The sequence below is a fragment of the Rana temporaria genome, chromosome 4 (assembly GCF_905171775.1).
Source record: "Rana temporaria chromosome 4, aRanTem1.1, whole genome shotgun sequence".
NCBI classification, from domain to species: Eukaryota; Metazoa; Chordata; class Amphibia; order Anura; family Ranidae; genus Rana; species Rana temporaria.
In genome coordinates this window covers 460,859,083-460,876,041 of record NC_053492.1, presented here as the reverse complement: position 1 = coordinate 460,876,041, position 16,959 = coordinate 460,859,083, and the positions used below count along the sequence as shown (strand labels likewise).

At 45.3% G+C, this 16,959-nt stretch overlaps 1 protein-coding gene across 6 annotated transcripts in view; it reads left to right on the top strand.

Annotated features, from left to right (window-relative positions):
* The window catches only part of CCDC88A (coiled-coil domain containing 88A), a 317,092-nt gene that overhangs the window by 241,525 nt on the left and 58,608 nt on the right, over positions 1-16,959 (top strand). For all 6 annotated transcript variants that reach the window (XM_040351671.1, XM_040351670.1, XM_040351668.1 and 3 more), the window contains exons 23-25: positions 2,702-2,847; positions 4,215-4,307; positions 8,719-8,933. In XM_040351671.1, the coding sequence (XP_040207605.1) occupies positions 2,702-2,847; positions 4,215-4,307; positions 8,719-8,933 (454 nt within the window). The remainder of the gene's footprint in view (positions 1-2,701; positions 2,848-4,214; positions 4,308-8,718; positions 8,934-16,959) is intronic.

The window sequence follows — 16,959 nt, the reverse complement described above, 5'->3', positions numbered from 1 at the left end:
GACTCGATCGATGATGTCAGTCCTACAGCCACACCCCCCTACAGTTGTAAACACACACTAGGTGAACCCTAAATGTTACAGCGCCCCCTGTGTTTAACTCCCAAACTGCAACTGTCATTTTCACAATAAACAATGCAATTTAAATGCATTTTTTGCTGTGAAAATGACAATGGTCCCAAAAATGTGTCAAAATTGTCTGAAGTGTCCGCCATAATGTCGCAGTCACGAAAAAAATTAGTAGTAAAAAAAATAAAAAATAAAAATGCAATAAAACTATCCCCTATTTTGTAAACTCTATAAATGTTGCGCAAACCAACCGATAAACGATTATTGCGATTTTTTTTTTACCAAAAATAGGTAGAAGAATACGTATCGGCCTAAACTGAGGAAAAAAAATTATATATGTTTTTGGGGGATATTTATTATAGCAAAGAGTAAAAAATATTGCATTTTTTTCAAAATTGTCGCTCTATTTTTGTTTATAGCGCAACAACTAAAAACCGCAGATGTGATCAAATACCACCAAAAGAAAGCTCTATTTGTGGGGAAAAAAGGACGCCAATTTTGTTTGGGAGCCACGTCGCACGACCGCGCAATTGTCTGTTAAAGCGACGCAGTCCCAAACTGTAAAAACACCTTGGGTCTTTAGGCAGCATATTGGTCCGGTCCTTAAGTGGTTAAATTAAAGTAGAACCTTGGATTACGAGCATAATCCATTCCAGAAGAATGCTTGTAATCCAAAGCACTATATCAAAGCGAGTTTCCTCATAGAAATCAATGGAAACTCAGGAAATTTGTTCCACAGCCACTGCTTGTCTATGCAGTACCGCATGTGGAAATAGGTGGGGGGGCACTGGAAACACTCGGAGAAGCTCGGGAACCGTCTCTGAGTGTCTCCGATCGTCACGGGCTCCCTGCACCTCTAACCGAATGCGGTACTGCACACCCCAGAGTCTTGAATCCTGCTTGTCTTGTGAGACGATGCTCACAAACCGAGTCGGGATTGTTTTTTAAAAACAGCTCCTATTGCCCCCTAGTGTTGGCCCCTTCCCTGCCAGTGACTTTTATACAGTAATCAGGGTATATTAATAGCACTTATCGCTGTATAAATGTCACTGGTCCCAAAAATGTGTCAAAAGTGTCCAATCTGTCCACTGAAATGTCACAATCTCACTAAAAATCGCAGATTACTGCCATTACTAGTAAAAAATATATAATAAAAATGCCACAAATCTTTCCCATAGTTTGTAGGCGCTATAACTTTTGCGCAAACCAATCAATATACGCTTATTGCAATTTTTTTTACCGATAATATGTAGAAGAATACGTATCGGCAAATTTTGTTTGGGTACAGCATTGTATGACCGTGCAATTGTCCGTTAACCACTTAAGGACCGCCTCCTGCACATATACGTCGGCAGAATGGCACGGCTGGGCACAAGCACGTACCTGTACCTCCTCTTTAAGTGCCCAGTCGCGGGTGCGCACCCGCGACCCGGTCCGAAGCTCTGTGGGCGCCGGACCCGCGGACCTGATCGCCGCCGGAGTCCCGCAATCGGTCCCCGAAGCTGAAGAACGGGGAGAGCTGTGTGTAAACACAGCTTCCCCGTTCTTCACTGTGGCGCTGTCATTGATCGTCTGTTCCCTGATATAGGGAAAGGCGATCAATGTTACACGTCCAGCTCTGCCCCCTCACAGTTAGAAACACATATGAGGCCACACTTAACCCCTTCAGCGCCCCCTAGTGGTTAACTCCCAAACTGCAATTGTCATTTTCACAGTAAACAGTGCATTTTTATAGCATTTTTTGCTGTGAAAATGACAATGGTCCCAAAAATGTGTCAAAATTGTCCGATGTGTCCGCCATTATGTCGCAGTCATGAACAAAATCGCTGATCGCCGCCATTAGTAGTAGAAAAAAAATAATTAATAAAAATGCAAGAAAACTATCCCCTATTTTGTAAATGCTATAAATTTTGCGCAAACCAATCGATAAACGCTTATTGCGATTTTTTTTTTTTACCAAAAATAGGTAGAAGAATACGTATCGGCCTAAACTGAGGAAAAAATTTTTTTTTTATATATTTTTGGGGGATATTTATTATAGCAAATAGTAAAAAATATTGCATTTTTTTCAAAATTGTCGCTCTATTTTTGTTTATAGCGCAAATAATAAAAACCACAGAGGTGATCAAATGTCACCAAAAGAAAGCTCTATTTGTGAGAAAAAAAAGATGCCAATTTTGTTTGGGAGCTACGTCGCACGACCGCGCAATTGTCAGTTAAAGCGACGAAGTGCCGAATCGCAAAAAGGGGCCTGGTCCTGTACCTGCATTTTGGTCCGGATCTTAAGTGGTTAAAGCAACGCAGTGCCGAATTGTAAAAAGTGTTCTGGTCAGGAATGGGGTAAAATCTTTTGGGGCTGAAGTGGTTATAAAGGTTGCGTGACAATCATGCTAGTCCAATGGATTCTGACCACTCTGGCTGTAATTGCTGTATGCTGGCCCCGGCCAATGATCTAACTAGCATTTCAGAGGGGTATACTGGTTTATTTTAATTACTGACTTTTGAGCACCTTTTGTGACCATTCCCCTTGCATAGCGACTTTGCAAAAACGTATTTTACTTATAGCGTCCATGTTACTGGATTTGTGCATTGTTTTTGTATATTGTAATGATATTCCTTCATTTCCCCCCCGTAGCTTTTAGGGCAAGTTAAAGGGAACTTGGAGGAAGAGAATAGACATTTGACGGATCAGATACAGACATTAATGTTGCTGAACAAAACATTGCTGGACCAGAATATGGAAAGCAAAGATCTTTTCCAGATTGAACAAAGACAGTACATGTAAGCAAATGTACTCCCTAATGAGATCTGTTATTTCCTTTGACATGTGCACAGGTGTTACTTGGTGACAGCATAGGAACATAAAAATATAATACAAATATAAGGGAGGATATACCTATAGACCAGGGATCTCCAAACTTTCTAAACAAAGGGCAGTTAACTGACTTTGGGGGTTGGACTGTGGCCATTGGGACTAGGAATTGTCCTGGCAGTGGGAGTAAGAAATTCCTCCCCCTAGTCCATGTAAACATGTATTCAGTGGGGGAATAGTGCCCTTATCATTGATGGTAATAGGAGTAGTGCCCTATCATTGATGCTAGTAGGAGGAGTAGTGCCCTATCATTGATGACAAAAGGAGTAGTGCCCCATCATTGGTGTCAGTGGGAGGAATAGTGCCCCATCTTTGGTGTCAGTGGGAGGAATAGTGTCCCATCATTGGTGTCAGTGGGAGGAATAGTGCCCATCATTGATGTCAGTGGGAGGAATAGTGTCCATCATTGGTATCAGTGGGAGGAATAGTGCCCATCATTGGTGTCAGTGGGAGGAATAGTGCTCCACCATTGGTATCAGTGGGAGGAAGAGTGTCCCATCATTGGTATCAGTGGGAGGAATAGTGCTCCATCATTGGTATTGGTGGGAGGAATAGTGCTCCATCATTGGTATCAGTAGAGGGAATAGAGCTCCATCATTGGTGTCAGTGGGAGGAATAGTGTCCCATCATTGGTATCAGTAGAAGGAATAGAGCTCCATCATTGGTATCAGTGGGAGGAATAGTGCTCCATCATTGGTGTCAGTGGGAGGAATAGTGCTCCATCATTGGTGTCAGTAGAAGGAATAGAGCTCCATCATTGGTGTCAGTAGAGGGAATAGTGCTCAATCATTGGTGTCAGTGGGAGGAATAGTGTCCCATCATTGGTATCAGTAGAAGGAATAGAGCTCCATCATTGGTATCAGTAGAAGGAATAGAGCTCCATCATTGGTGTCAGTGGGAGGAATAGCATCTTGTATCAGTCAGAGGGAAAATGCCCCAAGGGCCAGATAAAGGCAAGCAAGGGGGCCGCATCTGGTCCCCAGTTTGGAGACCACTGCTATAGACTGTAGCAAAACAAGTCGTCGCTTTTCTGGAGCTGAGTATGTGCTGGAGAAAAGCCATCCTTTTATACGCCATGTAATCATTATCTGCTGATTTTCAGGTAGTATGAAATGCCCTGGGCACCCAATGCTGAGTGTATACTAAATGCTTTGCATGTTTTTCTGATGTATGCCAGGCTGTTGCCGCTGATCACCAAAACATCCATCAAAATGTAGCTTTTAGAAGACCAGATCCTTTTTTTTGTGATGGTATTTCCTAAGCTTCTGTTTTACAGGGACAGGTTAAACGAGCTCCGGAGGCAAAAAGAAAAACTGGAAGAAAAGATCATGGATCAGTACAAATTCTATGAACCATCTCCTCCAAGAAGGTAAATCACTGGTTGTAAACCTCTATATGAATACAGTGGAACCTCAGATTGCGAGTAACGCGGTTAACGAGCGTTTCGCAATATGAGCACTGTATTTACTAAAATCCCAACTCGGTTTGCGAGTGTTGTCTCGCGAAACGAGCAGGATTCAGGCCAAAGCAGTGTGCAGTACCGCGTTTGGCCGGAGGGGGGGGGGGTAGCGATCAGTGCAGTTTGGAAACAGCCGGAAAGGCCCGAGGACAGTTCGGCTGACCTTGGCAAACCTCGGAAAGGCTCATCTTCCTGAGGTTTGCCGAGTTTAGCCGAAATGTCCTCGGGCCCTTCCAGCCGTTTCCGAGGCCCTCCGGCGCCCCCTCGCTTCTGCCCGCATGCGGTATTGCATGTCATTGAAGTCAATGCGTAATGAGTTGACTTCAATGGGGAAACTCGCTTTGATATGCAAGCACTTTGGATTATGAGCATTCTCCTGGAATGGATTATGCTCGTAATCCAAGGTTCCACTGTACACTGGTTCTCAGTATACTACAATATAGTAAAAGATCATCTGAAATAGAAGTTCTATGAATCAGCATTGGAAGATATACTGCAAAACACTGGTTGTAAGTCTATATATACAGTATGATTACACTGGTTACTAGTATACTCATATATAGTAAAGCACCATTTGAAATGCCTGACTGTTCTGTAAAAAACTGGTGTGGGATCCAGGATTCTTCTAGGCAGAAGACGTATGATAAGAGGCATACACAACGATAAGGTGATCGAAGACAAAGAGGCTTAGAGAACTTGCATTTCAGCAAAGCCAGTCAGCTGTTTTGCCTGAAAAACAGGCAAGTGGTGTCCCCATTGACTGAAGTCTGTGGCCCAGATTCAAAAAGCAATTGCGTCTACGTAACCATAGTTACGCAGCGCAATTGCTTACTTGCGCCGGCGTTTCGAATGCTCCTGATTCAGGAACCTCGTTACGCCGACTGCAGCCTAAGATATGACTAGCATAAGGCTCTTATGCCAGTCATATCGTAGGCTGCATTCTTACGATGGCCACTAGGGGGCGTTCCCGTAGTGGTCAGCGTATAGTATGAAAATTGCATACTAACGCCGATTCACTACCCTACGCGAGCCCTGCGTACGCAGTTTACGTTGTTTCCGTTCGTTGGGTTTCGCGTAAGGCTGCTCCTGCTATTAGCAGGGGCAGCCAATGCTACGTATACCCGTCGTTCCCGCGTCGCAAAGTTTAAATTTTACGTCGTTTGCATAAGTGAATCGTGAATGGCGCTGGACGCCATTTACGTTCACTTTGAAGCAAATGATGTCCTTGCGACGTCATTTGCCGCAATGCACGTCGGGAAAGTTTCCCGGCGGAGCATGAGCACTACGTTCGGCGCGGGAACGCGCCTAATTTAAATGATCCACGCCCCCTACGGGATCATTTAAATTACGCGCCCTTACGCCGGGCATTTTTGAGGAGCGCCCACGCAAATTACGTGGCTACTGCTTCGTGAATGAAGCGTAGCGCAGATAATTTGCGGGGGCGCAGGGCAAAAACGGGACGCTGCGCCTCCGTAAGAAGTGCGCAGCGGTACCTGAATCTGACCCATTGGCTTCACATTTGGACATATACTTGGGAGTGAAGGAATTGCACTTTAAGATGGGTTAAGTGGTTACTAGGAGCAATTTCTGCCTTTCAGATATGTTCCCACTACTGATTGTTTTAGCCATCTGTAAGAGGGGGGTTCCTTCCCAATGACCACAAATATAAGGAACATTTTTTCCACTGGCCATTACAATGTAATGTACTGCAAGCTGTAGATATAGTAATTATTAGCAAGAGTTCCTTGAAAGTTACTTCAAGTGTTCCTCCAATTTAAAAAGGTTGAGAGAAGCCGATTTAGAGAATACTGTAAAGCAGGGGTGCCCAACCTTTTGAAGAGCAAGGGCCACTTAAAGCGACTTGGTAACTGGTCGCGGGACACAATGAGTGGAGTGGGCGGATGGCAGTCCTCTTGGCTCTATAGAGCCCACTCTACTCTCGGCGCACCAAACTTGCAAGTAATAGAAGTCTATGGGTCAGTGCAGGTACCCCACAGGTGCACTTCTCTGTACCTGTGGATCAGTTTGAAAGCAGCCCAGTAACCACTGCAGAACAGATATGCCCATAATATACACACTGTGGGCCATATTCTCGTACATCTGCATATCTTTGCGCGGGCGTAACTTATCCAAATTACGTTACGCCCCTGCAACTTAGACGGGCAAGTGCTGTATTTTCAAAGCACGTGCTCCGCAAGTTGTGGCGGCGTAGCGTAAATCGGCCGGCGTAAGCCCGCCTAATTCAAATGTGGGACAGGGGGGCGTGTTTTATGTTAATGCTATGTGACCCGACGTGATTGACGTTTTTCACGAATGGCGCATGCGCCATCCGTGGAAATCTCCCAGTGTGCATTGCTCCTAATGCGCCGCAAGGACGTATTGGTTTTGACGTGAACGTAAATTACGTCCAGCCCCATTCACGGACGAGTTACGCAAACGACGTAAGATTTTCAAATTTCGTTGCAGGAACGACGGCCATACTGAACATTGGTATGCCGCACCTATGCCACCATATAGCAGGGGTAACTTTACGCCGGGAAAAGCCAAGGAAAAACGGCCTAACTGTACTGCGTCGGCCGGGCGTACGTTCGTGAATTTGCGTATCTAGCTGATTTACATATTTTGACGCGTAAATCGGTGTACACGCTTCTAGCGGCCAGCGTAAATATGCAGTTATGATCCGACGGCGGTCGGATCTAATAGAAATCTATGCGTAACTGATTCTATGAATCGGGCGCATTGATACGACCGGCCGGACTCAGAGATACAACGGCGTATCTGGAGATACGCTGTCGTATCTCCTCTGAGAATCTGGCCCTGTGATTTTAGTAATAAACTTACCTTTATTAACAGTATTCTATTCTATTCCATCCCAGAGCAGGAGGTCACAGGCCACATCAGAGGGCTCTGCAGGCCACATGTGGCCCCCGGGCCACTGGTTGGGCACCCCTGCTGTAAAGCCTAGTAGGCATTGGCCGGTTCAATAAAAAAAATGTTCGACATTCAATCCATGTGTATGGTAACCGGTCCAACCTTCTATTGAAGGCTCATGACCGAAAATGGTCTGCTGACTGGCTCCTGATCAGCACTGTCAGCCAATGGTGGGGGAGGGGGTATCCTCCCTGTCAGAACACAATAGAATAGCAGGGGAATCACATTATTAACGTTGGATTGTTAGTATGGTGGCTCCGACCATCGCTGTCAGTTTTGTGGTGTGTACGAGGCTTAAAGGGGTTCTAAACCCTTGCAGTTTTTCACCTCAATGCATTGAGGAAAAAACCTCTTGTAGTCCCCCTTTAACTTACCTGAGCCCCATCGTTTCTGCGCCGGGGACGAGCACACCCACTTCATCCGGTGTCTCGGGTCCTGATTGGATAGATTGATAGCAGCGAAGCCATTGGCTCCCCCTGCTGTCAGTCAAATACAATTAAGCGGGAGAGAGGGGTGGAGCCGAGACCTGCTGTCTGTGTCATTGGATGCAGCAGTAGGACACAGGAGCGCGATCGCACGGGAGCCCCGTGGTAGAGCGCATCTCAGACAGGGCACTCAAGAAGAGGAGAAGCCAGGAGCACCCCTGAGGAACCCCAGAAGAGGAGGATCGGGGCCACTCTGTGCAAAACCAACTGCACAGAGGAGGTAAGTATGACATGTTTGTTTTTGTTTTTTTTTAAATAAAAAAGGAACCTTTAGTTATCATTTAAAGCGGGAGTTCACCCATTTATTACAATTTTCTTTTTTTCCCCTTAGATTCCTGCTCGTTTTGTCTAGGGGAATCGGCTATTTGTTTTAAAATATGAGCTGTACTTACCGTTTTCCAGATGCATCTTCTTCCGTCGCTTCCGGGGTATGGGTCTTCGGGAGCGGGCGTTCCTTCTTGATTGACAGTCTTCCGAGAGGCTTCAGACGGTCGCATCCATCGCGTCACTCGTAGCCGAAAGAAGCCGAACGTCGGTGCGGCTCTATACTGCGCCTGCGCACCGACGTTCGGCTTCTTTCGGAAAATCGTGACGCGATGGATGCGACCGTCGGAAGCCTCTCGGAAGACTGTCAAGAAGGAACGCCCATTCCCGCAGCCCATACCCGGAAGCGACGGAGAGGATGCATCTCGTAAACGGGTAAGTAATGCTCATATTTTAAAACAAATAGCCGATTCCCCTAGACAAAACGAGCAGGAATCTAAGGGGAAAATGTGCTCTCTAAGGGTGAACCACCTCTTTAAGTCTGCTGTAAAGAATGTGCCCAATGGCTTTATTAGGACAAACACTTTGTAAAGATCATTACTATGTTACATATGTAAAGAGTCAAATTATTTACCTTCAAGGAGAGGAAACTGGATAGCTTTAAAGATGAGGAAGCTGATCAAGCCCAAAAAAGATGTCAACCGTGACCGTCTGAGATCTCTTACACTCCCACCTTCCCGATCGGAGTCCAGCGAAGGGTTTCTGCAGTTGCCTCCCCAGGACAGCCAAGACAGCTCATCCGTAGGTTCCAATTCACTTGAGGATGGGCATCCACTTGGGGCCAAGAAAAGCAGCAGTGAGTATATTTAATGACTTTTATTTTCTTATCCTTTATTGTACAATGATCAGTATTGTACTGTAGTTCATAGAAACCAATGTTTTATGTTTAGTTACTGCAAGTGCTCTTTGCGTATTTTTTTTTTTAAATAGGAACAAGTTTTATTAAGCTTTTTTAGCTGAGCCATATTTTTTTAATCATTATGTTATTATGTTACTACAGATCTAGGAAAACTCTTCCATTCTGAGCATTCCTATAATTTATTATGCATTGTTAACGAGGCCCTTGGGTGTTAGGTGTGCCGTCTGCTTGCGTGCTGTGGAAACAGCCACTTTGTGACCATGAAAATTATATAAATTTGCCAAAGTTGCTGTGAAATGGTGAACTGTTGTGCCCAATGCCTCTTCTTTTTACATATTAAAACAATGGCTTGGCCTTTCGTATGACCAATGGCTGCCTCCTGTGTGCGTAAGCGGTGGGCTTGCGTCAAAATGGTGAGATCCCTTATAAAAAGCAACCTTGAGATATAGGGGTTGATTTACTAAAGGAAAATAGACTGTGCACTCTGCAAAGGCAGTTGCTCCAGAGCTTAGTAAATGAGGTAAAGCTTCACTTTGCAAAGAATATCCAATTGCATGCAAGGAAAATAACAAAAACTGTTTTGTTTTTTTGTTTGCACCATAGGCGTGCGCACAGGGTGTGCCAGGTGTGCCCAGGCACACCCTAATCACCCTGTGTAGAACAGATTCCCCCTACTGACCTGGCTCCCTCTCTTTCCCTCCACAGCACTGCCGGCTCCCCCCCCCCCCTCTCCCACCGGTTTTTGCTGTGGATGTTTTAGGATGAGTGGGGGAAGGGGCCAGTAAATATGCCATTTACTGGCCCCTTCCCTTTCTGAATGAACATCGTGAGTGATCGGTAGAGTGTGTTTGAGCTTTGGGGTGCACACCCTAATGCCAAAGGCTGTGCACACCTATGGTTTGCACATGATTGGATGATGAAAGTCAGCAGAGCTTCTGCTCATTTACTAAGCTCTGGTGCAATTGCTCTTACACAGTGCAAATGCACTTTGCAAAATGCATATAGCTAGATTCAGGTACGGCGGCGCATCTTTCCGGGGGCGTAGCGTATCGTATTTACGCTACGTCGCCGTAAGTCAGAGAGGCAAGCACTGTCTCCTAACTTACGGCGGCGTAGCGTAAATGGGGCCGGCGTAAGCGCGCCTATTTCAAATGAGGATGAGGGGGGGGTTTTGTGTAAATGATTGGTGACCCGACGTGATTGCATGCGCCGTCCGTGTACATATCCCAGTGTGCATTGCTCCAAAGTACGTCGCAAGGACGTATTGGTTACTTAACAATGACTAGGCCAAGTAGGGGCAGCTTTATCTTTACGCCGGCGTACCTCTTATGGAAATGGCGTATCTTTACTGCGAGGGGCGCACGTACGTTCGTGAATCGGCGTATCTAGTCATTTACATATTCTATGCCGAACTCAACGGAAGCGCCACCTAGCGGCCAGCGGAAAAATTGCACCCTAAGATACAACGGCGTAGGAGACTTACGCCGCTCGTATCTTAGCCTAATTTAAGCGTATCTGGTTTCCAGAATATGCTTAGAGTTACGACGGCGTATCTACTGATACGCCGGCATAACTCGCTCTGAATCTGCCTAATAGTCTATTTGCCTTTAGCAAATCAACCCCTGAATGTCAGATAGGACAGGAAGTCAGAAAGCCTTGTAAGTTGCTTTACTTATGGGGGGTGCCTTTTTTTTTTCTCTTTTTAACCAGACACTTGCATGGTTGGGCATTCCTAATTTCTGTTAACTTTGGCAGGTTATCTAGTTCAGCTTGGAGGCTGATTTTCTTATATGGAACTAGCTTGCTTCCACTCTACAAATGTCTTACTTTCTTCACATGTCCAAAAAAAGGGTAGTGCAAGGGTAGGCAACCTTGGCACTCCAGCTGTGGTGAAACGACAAATCCCATCATGCCTCTGCCTCTAGGAGTCATCACTGTATAAGTCCCTTTATTTCACAGGGAGCACTTTTTATTTGCCAATAACCTTGCTTTAAAGAAGTCAGTTTTTTTTGTTATGTTCCCTAGGGAACAAAGTATATGTAGTCCTTTGTCCCATCTTTCTACATGATGTGGATAGTAAGCTACGTGGTCGGACAGGAAGCTCCCCACAGCTGTCCAACAACGCAGCTATCACTGCAGCTTGTCTCCTTGCTAGCTGCGTTGCCAGCAGGTCTAGGGTAGGGTGACCAGACTAGACATCCCCAGTTTCAGGGGACAGTCCCCTGATTGAGGACACTGTCCCTGGTTTTGTCCCCAGATTGGATTTAATAGGGAACAGGGGCAATTTCAAAGACAGTCAGTGCAGAATTAAAATAAAAAAGTTAGAATTACACCCCCCCCCCCCCCGCTCCACCGTGCCGACTAGCATAGGGGGGTTGTATTTTTCCCATTATCTGTGCCCCTTCTGATGATCATGTGCTGGTCGGAGCGGAGGGAATATTTCTTCAGTTTCGGACGCATGTTCATTCAGCTTCGCTCGCATGTTCTTCTGCCTTGGCTCAAATCCTGGCCAGCCACCTGCCTATCTCCTTGCCTTCTCTGGTGGAGTGATCTTCCTCCGCTCCCCATCCAGTAGTAGCCGGGGCTCGAAGAGTAATACTTGAGAGGCTGTGAGGCCGGCGGCGGCGGGCAGAGAGTCTCTGATTGTTGCCATTACTAGTAAAGAAAACGTATGTCCCCGGATTTCATTTTAAAATTCTGGTCACCTTAGTCTAGGAGTAAGTGGAGCATCCAGTCCGACCACGTAGCTAGCCTTCCACATTATGTAGGAAGATGCAACAAGTACTTTGTACCCCTGGGGGGGACAGAACACAAAAAAAATAAAAAAATAGACGATGTTAAAGAATGCAAGCATGCTTTGCCATAAACTGACTGATATTTCCTGTTGATTTCCTTCTGCTCAGATTTTGGCTATATTGGAAAACGGTATTAGAACCCACAGAAATAACTTGTGAATTTGTCACGTTTTAAAATGTGTGTGTGAAATGTGTTGCTTGTTCAGGCAGAATGATAGTTTTTTGAAGAGTGCCAATTGTATTACAGCTGCTGTTGCTTTTTTTTTTTCTATACTGGATTATAAATTGTAAAATGTAATGCCAAAAAAACGTTTTCCACATTTTAAATGTTAGGTTATCTCATCCTTCTATGTAGTAAAGTCTGCAATTTACCCATACTGCATTTTCAACTAATGTTTCTGTTACCAAGTGTTTATATATGTTGTGCGTTCAGTGAGTGGCTTTTCTACGTAACAAGATCAGTGGTAGACAACCATTGCCCATCAGCAGCACTCTTCATTTCTCTGCTAGAAACTTTATGGGAACACATTTAAAAATATTCATATATCTGGACCAGTAATGCCGCGTACACACGATTGGAAATTCCGACAACAAATGTCAGACGTGAGCTTTTGGTCGGAAATTCCGACCGTGTGTAGGCTCCATCAGACATTTGCTGTCGGAATTTCCGACAACAAAATTTGAGAGCTGGTTCTCAAATTTTCGGACAAGAAAAGTTCTGGTCAGAAATTCTGATCGTCTGTATGCAATTCTGATGCACAAAAAAACACGCATGCTCAGAATCAAGTAGAAGAGCCAAACTGCCTATTGAACTTCATTGATCTCGGCTCGTCGTACATCTTGTACGTCACCGCGTTCTTGACGGTCAGAATTTCCGACCAAGATTTGTGTGACCGTGTGTATGCAACACAAGTCTGAGCCAACATTCGGAAAAAAAATCCACGATTTTTCTGTCGGAATTTCCGATCGCGTGTACATGGAATAAGAGGATAAAAAAAGAATTTCCACCTTTTATCATCATTTTCTGGTCTCTCATTACGGACCAATAAGTTGTCGACTGAAAATTTCTTTTTTAGTCACTTTACTAAGGTCTGTGGATAGACATTTGTTTTTTTTGGTTGTTCCTGGTAACATTAAGACCCGGTTCACACTGGGGCGACTCGTCAGGCGACGCAGCCGCCTGACAAGTCGCGTCCCATTCTAGTGAATAGAACCGTTCTAATAGGAGCGACGCAAGACGCTCCGACTTAGAAAAAGGTTCTTGTACTACTTCGGGGGCGACTCGGGGCGACCTGCATTGACTTCTATACAGGAGTCATTTAGCAAGCCGCCTTAGATGTCGTCTTCATGTCGCCTGGCCGAGTCGCCCCCGAAGTCGTGCCGCCCCTGTGTGAACCGGCTCTAAATCCTTGAGCGCCACATTATTTGTGTTCCTGGTAACACTCAAATTAAGTTTCATGTCCGATGCCCCCCTCCTCCCATGCTCTTGCAACTAAAGCATGTGTGCTGGCACGTTCTTTGATCGGTTGTCCCACACGTGATCTTGGTTCAATATTCTTTCATAGTCTGCCCTAAAGTGAAATTAGGAGGCTAGTCATAGCATAGAAGTGCTCAATGCACTAGTGTTGAGAAGAACAAAATAAAAGATCTCCAGCAGAACCATTCAAATATTAGCGAGAGGCAATAAAATGATTGAGCAACAGCTGTTTGAGGGTGTTTATAATAAATACAGGCAGTCCCCGAGTTACGAACACCCGAGTTACGAACGACTCCTACTTACGAACGGCCTCAAATGCCAGCCACTTGTGCTCCACGCTGGTCCTGGATACCTTTTGAGCGCCTCCGGACACATCCCACACTGCAGTACTACATATACTGCATGGCCAGAAGATCCCCTGATAACATAACAAGCGCCCGGAACATTCCACATCCATGCACAGGCGGACGTTACACTTATGAATGCAGTGTTCCGACCAGAAGTTACACTTACAAATGCAGTGTTGCGACTTACGAACAACTTCGACTTACAAACAAACCTACAGTCCTTATTGTGTTTGTAACTTGGGGACTGCCTGTATGCTCACAGTGGATAGATACTCGCAACTGTCCATACAAACTTATGAGCAGTCATAGGCGTGCGCACAGGGTGTGCCAGGTGTGCCTGGGCACACCCTAATCACCCTGTGCTGGGCAGATTCCCCATGCTGCTTGGTTGGGAGAAAGAGACTCTGGAATCTCTGTCCCCGTCCCTTTTTTTTGTCTCAAAAGTAAGACATCAGGGGCCTGTTTGGACCCCTGATATTTCACCAAAGCCCCCAAAGGGGCACCTAAAAAAATAGTAAAAAACAATAATAAAAATGATCGTATAAATAGGAATGCAATTCTAAAAATGTAATCATGAAAAAAATAAAAAATAAATAACTACTGACGTCAATCTCTGCCCTACTGACATCGTCCACTGCTCTACCGACACTGTCCATTGCCCTATATATTTATAGGACATGTGTGTTTGAGCTTTAGGGTGCACACCCTAATGCAATAGGCTGTGCACACCTATGTGAGCAGTCAATTGTATCTACTTTTAAGAAAGTGGGAAACCTATGCCTGAGGATAAATTTTCCCAGTCACTGCCCCCTTGGCCCTCACAGCGGCTTTTATTTTGGTCTCAAACTCATTAAATTGTGACTTTGGGACTGGAGCGAAGACAAAAAATATTGTTTTGTCCTTTAGTGGCCTTGGAGGCTTTGTGAGAGTTTATGAGGCTCTCTAAATGTAGATTCAATCTATGTTCAAGTTATCAGTACAATCCTTCCAAAAAAGGTTGTTTGATGCCTTAGAAAACCCTTTCTCAACCAGGGTTCTGTAGGACCCTGGGGTCCCTTGAGCGAGGAGCAACTTCTGCCTCTCAGATGAGTAACCACTGACAACAATTATTTTTATAGCCATCTTAAACGGTGAGATACTCCCAATGGCCACAGATATTAGGAGCTTTCTGTATTTTTTCCCACTGACCATGACACCAATGTACTGTGAGGTGTAGATATAGTAGTAATTATGTGGGTTCCCTGAGCCCAGAAAGTTCTTTCAAGGGTTCCTCCATGATATCAAGTTTGAGAAAGGCTCCCTTCTTTTAAGTAAAACCCAGCAAAATATAAAGGTTTAGAAGGGCTGCCTTCTTTCAAGGGTTACTCCCTGATATAGAGGTTGAGAAAAGCTGAGTAAGGCCCCTTTCACACTTGCGCAACTTCAAAGTCGCATGATTTTAGGGAATGCCTGTGTAATTGGCATCAAAATTGGACCGAAGTAGTCAGGGCCGGCCTTAGGTGTTCAGGCGCCCTGTGCGAGCTAATCCTGTGGCGCCCCCCTCCCCAGACCGCTACACACTGACCGCTACACAATACACTACCCACAGACCACTACACAATAAACTACCCACAGACCACTACACACTGACCGCTACACAATACACACTGACCGCTACACAATACACTACCCACAGACCACTACACAATTAACTACACACAGACCACTACACAATACACACACTGATCGCTACACAATACACACACTGACCGCTACACAATACACTACCCACAGAACACTACACAATACACACTGGCCACCACACACAGACCACTACACAATACACACAGACCGCGAGCGTACACAGCTCGCAGCGATGGCCAGCCCTGCTCCCCGTGATTGAGGATAGGCCAGGCCAGCCCCGCCTGCTGCACATGACCACTTGACCCAATCACAGGGCGCCAGGGGCCGGCCTGACACTAAACATGGCGGCTGGACCGTGGGGTCACGGAACTTAAAATTATGATAATGTAGCGCCGGTGACACGTACTGGCGCGGGATTGCATCCCCCCAAATGTTGCGCCCGGGGCCCAGGCCCCACTCACGCTACGCTACTGCGACTCACATTCTGCAGCCGCACAGCTCGCACACCCCAAAAGCCGGCCCTGGAAGTAGTGCAGGGACTACTTTTGAAGTCGTACTAATATGAATAGTTGTCATTGGAAATCCGGGGGAACGACTTGTCATGCTACTTTGCAGTCCCAAATTGTGGGACAAGTTGTACAAGTGTGAAAGTGACCTTAGAAGCATGGGACATGACCCCTTGTGACTTCATTCAATAAGGCAATGCACAGAGCCATTGTAATGTCAAAAGATCAGTACCCAATCAGAAAACATCCCTGATATGACTGTAGTAAACTGTTCTCCAGTTACCGTATTTAAACATCACTACTTCTCTTTGAACTGCCTCGGTACTACCAACTTATGAAAGATCAATCTACCCAACCAATATTGCCGCTATGAGCGAATGCTTGTAGGCTGACCCACCTTTTGTATTTCACAAGGGCTTATGGTGGTGAGATCTCTTTCCATTGTTCTTAGCTATACGTCCAAGGCATGTGGTCTCGCTGCTTCTGCTGTATTTCTTGTAATTGCTGAGCTAAGGCTGAGAACCAGTGGGTGACCCACCTATGCTAACCACAGCAAGCGAACTTGTCTGCAAATTCAGGTTTAAAGGCCTCATTGACACCTTCCCAAGGAGATATGTTTTGGGTGGACTTACCCTTTAAGTTACACTTGGATCCCTTGAATACTTATGAACACATTCATTATCATTGATAGGAAGTTCAGTTTCTCATCATTTGTATTGTTTCCATTCTCTTCATTCTTTGAGATGGTTCTGGGAGGTCCAGATGCTTCAGGTTTTCACATCTGTCCTTTCCTGCACTCTTTCCTTCTTTGTGTGTCTCGGTCTGGCCTCCATCTGTTCTTCATTCACCAATCAGAACGAGAGATCCTGTTTCCACATCTCACTGTGAATGTATCCCTTTAGATTTTCAAGCCTGACTTCTTATAACATTTATTAAGAGAATACAGACTTTCTCATTCATTCTTTTTGTTTTTGAGGCCTACACCGCAAACAAGAATAGCAAGACTTTAAAACAAGGCATTCCAACATACACTGGTTGTTTTGTAGCATTTCACGTGTAACCAGCTTCATAATCATTTAGGGCCATGTCACACATGTGATTCTGTTGCTGGAGACATACGGTGGAGATTTTCTCTCGCTTCCTGTTCCAGTGACCACACCAAGAGATTGTCCCCAATGGGAACACAGACGGCAATAGAAACTTTAAATACGGTAA